The sequence below is a fragment of the Benincasa hispida genome, chromosome 10 (assembly GCF_027475165.1).
Source record: "Benincasa hispida cultivar pf3 chromosome 10, pf3_genome.v1.1, whole genome shotgun sequence".
Classification (NCBI taxonomy): Eukaryota; Viridiplantae; Streptophyta; class Magnoliopsida; order Cucurbitales; family Cucurbitaceae; genus Benincasa; species Benincasa hispida.
In genome coordinates, this window is record NC_143487.1 from 14,179,007 (window position 1) to 14,190,407 (window position 11,401).

Sequence of the window (11,401 nt, forward strand, 5' to 3'; positions counted from 1 at the left end):
GATACATTAATTTGGAGAAAATTATATATAAATATGATTTATATCTAGTAAAGGAAAAATATTATAATTAATATATGATATTAATTTATAAGTTATGAATGTGATAAGATCACATTCATTCGACGGTTATAAAGGAAATGGGAAGGCGCCTCTTCGTTTAACATCACGGATAAGTGCATTATAAATAGCAGACGGTGTGTTAATCTCGGTGTGCGCGAGTATTGTAAAAAAGATAGTGTCATCGTTTAGAATATCACTGCCTATATGATAGGGACTGCACGATCGCTTACATATATGATATTGTTAAGCGATCACATACCGATTACACCGTCGCGCGCTATTATCTAAACGATCGTTTACCTTTTTCCTAAGTGATCATTTAGCTCCCGGTATTTACTAAACGATCGTATAGACGATCTCTTAGTTTTTCCTACGCGATCGCTTTGGACGATCGCTCACCCTTTTCCTACACGATCGTTTACCTTTTCCTACACGATCGTATAGATGATCGGTTACTTTTACTACACGATCATATACTTTACCTAAATGATCAAGCATATTGTCTATGTGATAGACGACCGCATCTCCCACTTGCTTGATCGTTGTGTATGGTCTCTCTTCCTCCTTCCCTCTACCAAATCCGAACAAAGCCCACACTTTGGATTCTCACTCCAAGAATATTGAGGGCTCTAAGTGGTGTTGTCTTCTCCGATTCCTTCTGTTCAAGTGGTGACTATTCGAGCTAAACTGGGCTTCAGACTCGCTGTGAAGAAGAAATCTTCATCTGGTATGATTTCTTGATCCCTTTTGCATCATGAAAGTATGTTTGAATGTATATGCGGTAATTTTGTCACAATGAATTGGAAAGATCCACTTCCGCTCGTAGGTACTCTTGAATAAAAGTTCCTTCACTTCCAACGCTGGCTCTCCCGAATTGCCTTCCAAATTTTCCCCTTTTCTTGATCTTGGGTCCTTGGTTTCTTTCTAATTCTATAGCCAACCCGTAATTGCTCAAAATTGGAATTGTGCCCTGGGTTTTATTTATCCTTTTCGCACAAATTGCTCATGATGCTTAGTTTCCTGACATTACTCAATAAACCACATCAAACCAAACAAAACTAACAATATTAGTTTTAAATTTGAAGGTAATAAAAACACTTTTTAGATGCTTTTCAGTTTGCTATAAATTTACTGTTATGTAATTTTGGAATTTTGGGTTCTGATCCTATTTCCGCTTATAGACCTTCAATGGTTCCTTCAATTGGTATCAGAGGGAGTGGTTTTGGCCCAATTTTTCCAAATCTTCATCTGGAATGTTGGTATTACAATTATGGATGTTTTTTGGGATTCACACTTTATTTATTGCTATCGAATTTGTACATTTAAGTTTTGAGTCACTCGTGATGTTCCTGATGACGATCTAGGGAAAATGGGGCCAAAATCGGAGGCGTTTCGAAAAAGTTCAAAACTGTATAGTGGGCAACTGTATAGTAGTGTCGTGACGTTGTGCCCTAGCGTTGCGAAGCTGCGATGCGGCGGACGAAGGTCATCTTCGTAGTGTCGTGACGCTAGGGCACGGTTTGTGGTCTGCTGGTCCAGATCGGTTCATGGGTTCTCTGGTTCGAGTTGGTTGGGTTCTTCTGGACCAGTTCATGGCTGTTTCGAGGTTTTCGTGGTCTAGTTCGAGCAGTTCAAGTCCAGTTCTGAACTGGATGACTATTACTTTGTAATAGTTAGTTTTTTTTTTTTTAGGTGTCCAATCCCAGTCCATTAATTGCTCTTAAATTATGCATGTGATGTATGATTTAAATTTTATTATTATATGCCATAATGTATTTCATATAGTATAAAATCCTACCATACGTTATGCATTTAATTTCGTGCATCATTTATATTATAAGTGTTATAATATATCTATTTGCATGATTTAATTTTATAGCATGTTCATGCATCATATTATATAATGTAGGATTGTATCAGCAACAGCGGAAGCAACAAGAATCATTTAAGCACTCTAATTCATTAATTTTGGCAAAATATAAAGCATGTTCTTGCAGAAAACAAGTGAGTTTCATGACATACCTTTGTTTAACTTCTTCAAAGCTTGTTCTCCAGTGAAAATTTTCTCCGAATCTTGTTGCAGACCACCTCAAGATCTTTCCCACAATTCTCTTGGTACTCTAGATTGAGTTGTAGGACTCAAAACAAGCATGAATCAAGGGATGAAGGAGAATTGCTCACAGCAACAATCTTGTTGAAGAACACTTTCTTCAGCACGAATTTTCTCTAAAATTATCTCTTGATTGCTTGCCCGAAATTCACTCCAAACTCTTCAATATATTGCAGACCATCATGCAAGGAAGAGAGTTGCATGAGTTGCAATTCATGCTTGAAGTCACAAAAGGCAATAGTGATGGCTTTTGTGTGAGCAAGTAGAAGATGGATAATGGAGAACTATATTTTTTCATTTGTGTATTATTTTTCAATTTTCTAATTTTATCTCAAAAATCAAAATTTGATATTTCCAAAATCCTTTTTGATTTTAAAAACTGAAAAATGAAATTAATTCATAAACTAATTAATTTAATATCAAATATTAAATTAATTTTTACACACATCCATCTTTATATATTTAAATCATATTTAAATATAAATTCTCCTATTCCATTTAATTATCAAATTAAACACGTAATTATATCTCATATAATTATTAATTTCCTTAATTCTAATTTGAACGTTTCAAATTAACTTATCATGTTATTCTAGAGCCAGTCCAATAACGAGCTAGTAGGGGGACCTCGCGGACCTACAAATTATGGGCTCTAACGATTCGAGATTAATTGGCTAAACTCATTAGACCAAATTAATCCTCATTCGTTAACTAATGGGTCACTCCACTAAAGCCCATAGTTGCACTCTCTTCACTGTAGGTATATTATGTCCACGTGATTTAACCATAATCAGCAAGTCGATCCTTCACAGATTGTTCGTAATAACGATTGGGTCAAATATCTATTTTACCCCCGAGATTACGTCTTATTCCTCAAGTTCCTATTGATCCTCTAATGAACAACTGGTTTGTGATCTAATCACTAAACCAAACTCTTTCAACCCAGTGAGAGGATGGGGCCCCTTGTTCAAGACCTGGATTCAGTACTTGAGAGAACAACCTTTCTCCTATCCTTAAAACGGGTAGACATGAACTCCGTCTTACACCCTATGTCCCCAGTTATATATTAGGTCTTACCCCTAAAATGGGAGTCTTATATAGCCGGCGCTATTGAGTCAACCCTCACCTATGCAAATCTAAGGGTAATCCCGAATAAACAGGAGTTCATAGTTAGATCAAGATTAAGATCAAGTTACCTAGGTCATCTAGGTAAAATAGTCAATCTTATATAGTAAACAGCGTTATAAAGTAAGAATGACTTATTTCTTGGTCCGATCTTATGCAAACTCATTGTATAGAATGTCCCCACTCCTTATGTCCTAACATGTACGAATTAAGATCACATCATATGTAGCATTTTACAACTCTTTGTAACAACTACAAAATAGGCCGCATCCAAAGGTTTTACCAAAATAAGGTACCCAATCTTATTAATGTACCATAGATCATTTTGACTATTTACTCGAACCTGATTCACTCTTATGTCTCCACATAAAGTTCAAGTACTCATGCAATAGTCATGGTTCTTGGTTTATTGGATTTAGACTTTCATACAATTTATGAAATCAATAATAAGTATATTGATTATAGAAAATGTTTATCATTTTACAAACTGCAAGTTTTAGGACATAAAACCAACATATAAACGTTATAACATATACATGCATGCATTAATAACATATCCATGTATCATTTATATTATAAGAGTTATAATATATAGTATGAATGTATGTTTGAAGTATGTTATTTAATTGTTATGTATGTTAGTAATGAGATGAAATTGCATAAAGCATGTCACCACTTTAAGGTAATTTATAATTGTTACAATATTACCTAAGTATGCTTAACTTGCAATATATGGTTTTAGTTTATTTCATTTGCTTATAATTGTTATAAAAAAATGAAATTATAAATTAAAATCGATAAATTAGAATTGCATACAAACTTTAGGTTATAGGATTGATCAGGATTAGTTTGCTTTTAATTAATTAAAGTGTTTAAATTAATATTTGCATGATTTACATGATTTTGCCTATAAATATAAGAGTTCTATGAATTTTAACTGTCTTGGCAAAATTGGAATTCATGAGATATTGAAAAACCTAATCCTAATTCTCTCTCAAATCTTTGTTCAATTTCTCTCCAAATTGGCCACTCACCAGATCCCACCATCCCGTTCTAAGGTCGAAGGATAGTCGAGAAGACTCTCGTGGTGGTCTACAAACGTTCGTGAGAAGATTTGATCGAAACCGAGAATCAATTTGGAGCTACAAAGGTTGTACTCTTAATCCCTTTAATTTATGTTAAATTGCATGTTTATTTCATGAAATTAACCTAGTTATAGTACTTAAGATCTAAATTGCTTCTGCTCATTAATAGTTCTCCATCAAAGATAACATAAGCAGAGTTGGAAGTGGAACATGATTAACAAACCTATCATATATATATATATATATATATATATATATATATACACATATATATCCTCCTAACCAGTGTTGATGGCAAAATCTAGACAAGAAAATTCACCTGACATTCACGTGCCTTCAACGGTAAATTTATTATTTTGGAGAAAAAAGCCAACCTATAAGACAAGGAAAAAACACTATTGTGGTGCCTACCACAATACCTTTAATGCTTAAGTCAATATTTAGTAAAAGAGGTATAACAAGCTTGAGATGGAATAGTTGAACTTAACTTTTGTGAGGCTTCCATGCTCTATTTATAATGGAGGTCAAGGGTCTTCCTTATTCCTTTAGGAGTTTGAATTTACTTCCCTTTCCCTACTTTGAAATCAGACACTCGAGGATGAATTTGAGCCACCGGGGATGTCCCAAAATAGAGGATCGATCCGGATCGACCACTCGTTAAGGATTTACTCAGCTGGCCTCGACCCAGCCTCAGCTCGACCCTTGAGGCCAAGGCGAGACTACTGGCCTACTAAAGCCCAATTGTCCTTTTCTCACTATTTTTAGGACCTCTCCTAGGAGCCACTTCCTGCCACTCTTTGGTCCGTTTTTGGATTAGGTAACTCTCATCGTTTTATTTTTATCTTTATTTTTTACTGGTCCAAAATTACTCACAATAACTAGTATCCTATTTTAGTTCTATATATGTTGTTAAGATCTTATTTGAGTTATCATGTCTATTTAGATCATTATACTTTCAAAGCACTTATGTTAGTCATTATATTTTTAAAAAGTGATCATTTTAGATCTCATCATTTTCATTTAATGATTCTTATAGATTGTTTTAATCCACACCAAATAAGGCAATAATTATAACTTGTAAGGTGATCAATCCATTCGTATTTTCTTTGGATATTGTTTATTATTATTATTATCGCTGTCATCATGTTTTTTTTTACAAATGGATGTATGTTATCTACTACAAAAATAGTGTTTTTTTTAACTTTTTTAAATGTCAAGAATGACTTTTCTTGACTTTTTTAAAACGTCAAGGAAGCCAGTGTCAAAAATGTTGATTTTCTTGATATTTTAAAAACGTCAAGAAAAGTAGCACTTGACATTTAAAAAAGGTCAAGAAACATTGACACTTGACATGTTTAGAATGTCAAGAATATGAGCATTCTTGACAAGGAAAAAATGTCAAGAAAATTTGTTAACTTGACAATAAAAAAGGTCAAGATATATCCTACTTGACATGTTAGAAATGTCAAAAATATGGGAGGTCTTGACCTGTTAAACATGTCAAAAATATCTATAATCTCGACGAGAAAAAAAAATCAAGAAATTTGCTTGTGATTTTTTTAGAAAAATCTATAATATTGACGTTTTTACCTATAATTGCTCCTGTATTTTGATCCAACAACCACATTTGATATATATATGACATACATTCATCAATCAACTAAACAATACACGCATTTTTAATCTTATATATCAACCAAATTTCCACCAATATCTCTTTATAAAAACTTCAGTTCTTTAACATCATGAATTCAACAACAAAGAAAACTAAATTTCCACCAGTTCAACAACAAAGAAAATCAAGTTCTCTACCATATGAAATTTGATGAATGATGATTACAAAGAGTAATGTTCAAACACTGCCATAAACCAAATCCAGAAAAAAATATTAAAACTAGTCTCGAAGACTTGATGGTCATTGATTACCCCATCAAGTTGGTCATGAATTTGCCAAAGTGAATTACCAATCCAACAACATCCAACGCCTTCCAACCATTCGTCCAAATGACAAGACCAATCCATTGATCCTCAAATCATCCGACGATTCCAAAACCAAGCTTCAAATACCCAATCCGCACAATTTGAAATGGAATAATAAAGCATTAAGAAGAAAACTTGATACACTACTTTAAATTACTCAAAATCCATCAGAAACTTCAAATGAACAAAAATTTAAAAGTATATTTTAATCACACTGGACTCCAAACCAAACTTCAAACACACAGATAAGAACAAGTAAAGAAAACAAATTTAAACATTTTTAAAGTTTAAGGACCAATTAGCAAAAACTTATAAGTTTAGGAACTCAACTTGCCATTTAACTTTGTTTTTTCTTTCCAAACAGAGAAACCGTAAAAGAAACAACAAATATAAATAGAAACATTAATCTCAGAGTTTTCCAGAATAGCCACTTCTATTCTAACCATGCTGAGTACATTATACATTAAACCTATACAAAAAGAGCCATTTCTTTGCCTTTCATCTATTAATTGTCCTTCTCTACTTTCTCATAGATATGACTGTTAATTCTACAATTGGTTTGAACGTGGAGAATATACACAAAAGATGGGTAAATAATCCAAAGGGGTGAATAAGTTGAAAATATATTGGAACAAAAAAAAAATGGGAATCATACAGAGATCGTTGAACAGATTGAGCCCTCACCAGTAGGAACGTCATGATCGAAGAGCTGCCATTTGTTGCTTATTGATTCGTTCTCCTTGTTTTACCATGCTGTAGTTAGATCTCCAAACGTAAAGTGTCTCAATGCTTCATCAGAAAATGAACTTGTGCATAGTTTTAAAAGAAGTGAGAAATTTGTGCATGTGTAGTTAAAGATCACATCATTAACTATACCAAGTGAAACTCAAAAGATTTAATATCTTTGTAATTACCCAATGTCATGCAGCATGATAAGTATCCATTGGGAGCCTTGTGCCAATGCAAAATCCACAAAAGTGTCTAAGCTGATTTTTCGACTTACTGCATCATCCTGTAAGCTTATTGGGAAGCTTGTGAAAAGACACAACACTTTTATGTTTCAAATATAAGTTTTAGACAACATTTTCTTTGGCTATCCATATCAGAAATATACTTGAAATATAAAAAAGGATGACAAGAATGAGACAGTAGCTCACCATAAACACATCAAACTCATCCATTGCTCGAAATGGGGCTTCAGTCATTTCATGTAATGCTAAAGCAAAGCATATAGTGTTGAAAATGATCGTTCTCCACCTAATATTATCCAGTTTCATTATTTCGGAACCATCATCTTTCCATGTATAAGCCATATATACATGGATTGATAGACATCATCAGCCAGAGTTTGTCTAAACATAAAATCAAGCTAGTCATGCAAATGATTTAACAAAAGACTACATTAAGAAACAAGTCATGGTAATCACTATCATTCCAAAAAGTTGCAAAATCACTCAAGAATAGAAAAATAACACTTCTGCAGAATAAACAACAAAACCCCAAGTTGAAAACATAAATGAACTTCAATCGACCAAGTGAGAATGTTCGAAATGACAACCACCATTATAAAAACTTTCCAATTGAAACAAAGTAGTATACAAATCCAACCGTTCTCAAGTTATAAAGCAATAACAATAAAGTTGCAAAAATCCATTATCTGTCAGTTCAAAGATTACATTTTAAAGAAGAAAAAAAAGAAACCCAGAAGACTTAAAACTGAAACAAAACTAGTCCATTATCCAACAGTTTCAGCACCAAACCCTATGATACGAATATAATGTAAAAATCCTCAAAGAATTTAAGATATTACTGTTATTTTATTTAGCTATTTCAAAAACAGAGAACATCAAAGATTTTTCATTCTCCTTGCCTAACTAAAACCATCAGAATACCAAATACAAAAATGGAATGAATAGTAAAGAGTGTGCTTACCCGGTTCTGGCCGATTACATCCATGATTACAACAAGCTTCCCATAATCTTCACCATAGTTGATGAGGGCAATCCTTCTGATCTTAACATACCGGTTGAACGGCTAAAGAAACACAACCAAAGACCAAAACGAACAGATGGAAGTGGTGAAACAAAAAGTAAAGTTAGGAGAATAAGAGAAGTTAGTGATACAGAGAGAGAATCTCACCATTCGTTTGAGAGGGAAGCAACGGCAGCGTGAACGCTTCCATGGGAGGGAGCTGGTCGACTTCGTTTGAGAGGGAAGCTAGGGTAGTAGCAAAGTGGGAGAATGAAAATGCGGTCGATCGGATTCGTTTGAGAGGAAGAACGAAAATTAACTTCATTTTGAAGGGAGAACGAAATTCTGGCCGTATGTGACCACACTCGTACACGTCAAAACCCGTAGCGTTGAGCATTGCAACGCTGCTGCGTGTGGTGCATGAGTTTTCCATTTTTCCGTCAAAATAGGTAGCGTTGCTATTTGTTTTTTACGTTTTTAAAACATCAAGAAATCATTAATTGAACTTGACATTTTTAAAACGTCAAGCATTGTATTTTTAAGGAAAAAATGTACCACCCCTATTTTTAAAATCAATTTTTGACTTTTTTTTTTAAAAAAATTCACCTATTTCTTGACATTTTTTCATAAAAATGTAAAGTATTTAAAACTATAAACGTAAATAAAAGTAGTTTCTCTTGTAGTGTGGAGATATTATTCCTAATTCAATGAATGAAAATACCGTTAATTATTGATCACTATAGTACTACTTTTGTCAAACACCTTGCCTAAAAATTGTTTTTTAAATAAGATTGAAAAAAAGAAATCGTAAAATATGAAAACGATAAAAAAAGAAAATAATCCTGTTGAATTATTTATTGTGGAATAGAGATGTGACACCAAACATATCTTTTAGAAGATGGAAATAATTATGAACCATCATTTCAATAATGAAAACTTTTCAAAAACAATATAAACACACATGATATTCTGTGTTGAAAAAACACCCCAACTATTTCAAAAGGTTAGGAATTAGGAGAAATTTACTTTAGGAATTACATATTCTAATGTTTTCTTTATTATCAACTTATATTAAAATTAGAAAAGACGTATCAATTTTATTTTAAAATTTCAATTTTATCAAATTATGCCTTGATTTAGATGAACCATATTTATCTTAACTTTGGATTATTGTTGCAGTTTTGTTTTTTTTAATTTTAGGATAAACTTTCATTTGAAGAATTTTTTAGAGTTCAGAATTAATTTTTGTTCTCTTAACCTGTTGTAATTTTTAACACGGATTCCATTTTTGGTAATTCACCTATTAATTTGATTAGAAAATAATGTAAAAACCTTCCTAAACTTATTAATTTTAGTAAAACAAAGATTTACACAAAACTAAGTTTGATTAACGTATAAATTAATCATTGAATTACTTTGTTAATAAATTTTAACCCAAAAAAAAAAAGCTTAGTTGAAATGACATTTTTCTCTAAAATTTTATCGATTTCATATTATACATATGTTTTATGATTCAATGAAGAAATAAGATTTTATTTAACAATATTTGAAACAATGATTTATTAAATGGTTAAAATTACCGACTTTTTTTTTAAAGTTAGTACTAAGGTTGCAATACATGTCCAAGCTTGAGATGCAATTTAACAAAATTAAAAATTTAGGGTTTAAATTGATGTTACTTAACGAGTTTAGAAGTCAAAATTGAATTTTGACTTCCCCTCCCAAGACCACATACACAAAGAGTGATATATGGAGCAGTCGCAAATATAACAATTAGACACAAATTATTAGTAGTAGCACAATATATAAGAATATGTAGATATGGAAAAATTTAGATCTAACTCTCCAGAGTCTATACAAATTATATCATTGATAGAAGTCTATTAACGATATAGTTTATCATGGATAGGTTTTGTTATATTTTAATTCTTAAAAAAATGTTACTAATCATAAGCCCTAAAAGTGCTTCTCATTGCAATTACTCTATGTATACATTTTCCTTCCCTTTATTTAAAAAAAGGATTGGTTGTACAAATGAAAATCAGACCCAAATGATAAAAAAAAATGTAGAACAAAGATAAACATATTAGGGACATGACATAAAACTAACGTCAAATATCACTGATAACAGTTATCAATTATAGCTATATAAGTGAATGACTAAAAAGCCCACACGCAACTCACTATTTCACGCGTCTTCTTCCAATTTTCTCAAATTGAAAACTATTACTGATAGTAGCTATCAATGATAGCAACTGATAGTAGCTAAAATAGTAACACTTGAAGTATCATCTTTCAATTTGCTATCAGTTTTCTATTGGGCTTTATGTCCTAAAACTCGTGGTTTGTAAACAATAAACTTATTATGAAATTCAGTAAAGTTGTTATTGAATATATGAATTGTTTATTTCGTTTTAGAACTAAACCAAATAAACTAAAAGATTCATATATGAGTACTTGAACTTTATGTGGATACATAAAAGTGGACCAGGTTTGAGTAAATAGTCAAAATGGTCTATAGTATATAAATAAGGTCGGGTGCCTTATTCTGGTAACACTATCGGATGCAGCCTACTCTGTAGTTGTTACAAGGAGTTTTAAAGTGCTACAGATGAAGTGATCCTAATCCATACATATGATGACATGAAGAGTGGGGCGTCTTGTGCAATGATTTTGCACAAGATCGGACCATGAAATAAATCACTCTTACTTTATAATGTTGTTTAATGTTTAAGACTGACTATTTCACAATGATGACCTATGTAACTTAACTTTAATTCTGAGCTAATTATGAACTCTTGTTTATTTGGGATTATCCTTAAATTTGCATAAGTGAGGGTGCTCAACAACGCTAGCTCAATAAGCCTCCCATTTCAGGGATAAGACCGTGTAGATAGTTGGGGACATAAGGTGCAAGATGGAATTCACTCCTATCTGCTTTCAAGGGTAGTAGAGAGGTTGTTTCCTTAAGTGCTGACTTCGGGTCTTGAACAAAGTGTCCCATCCTCTCATTGGCTCGAGAAAGACTCGATTTGATGATTAGATCACAAACCAATTGTTCATTAGAGGA

General features: G+C 32.5%; 1 protein-coding gene across 11 annotated transcripts; it reads right to left on the reverse strand.

Annotated features, from left to right (window-relative positions):
* Positions 1-6,072: 6,072 nt before the first annotated feature.
* On the reverse strand, positions 6,073-9,156 carry LOC120087965 (structural maintenance of chromosomes protein 6B-like). 11 transcript variants are annotated; one of them, XR_016523698.1, is made up of 6 exons: positions 8,500-9,156; positions 8,293-8,394; positions 7,518-7,617; positions 7,275-7,372; positions 7,045-7,113; positions 6,073-6,437 (listed from the first exon to the last, which is right to left on the reverse strand). XR_016523698.1 is itself a non-coding variant. In XM_090305627.1 (6 exons), exons 3-5 carry the CDS (start codon positions 7,671-7,673, stop codon positions 7,056-7,058), a joined length of 312 nt encoding a protein of 103 aa, XP_090161753.1. In that variant the 5' UTR covers positions 7,674-7,712; positions 8,293-8,394; positions 8,500-8,762; the 3' UTR covers positions 6,073-6,437; positions 7,045-7,055. The 11 variants fall into 11 exon arrangements, 5 of the variants coding, with proteins under 5 accessions (XP_090161753.1, XP_090161755.1, XP_090161752.1 ...); XM_090305627.1 differs by having other exon boundaries at positions 7,518-7,712; positions 8,500-8,762; XR_016523697.1 differs by having other exon boundaries at positions 6,163-6,437; positions 7,275-7,391; positions 8,500-8,762.
* Positions 9,157-11,401: the final 2,245 nt, after the last annotated feature.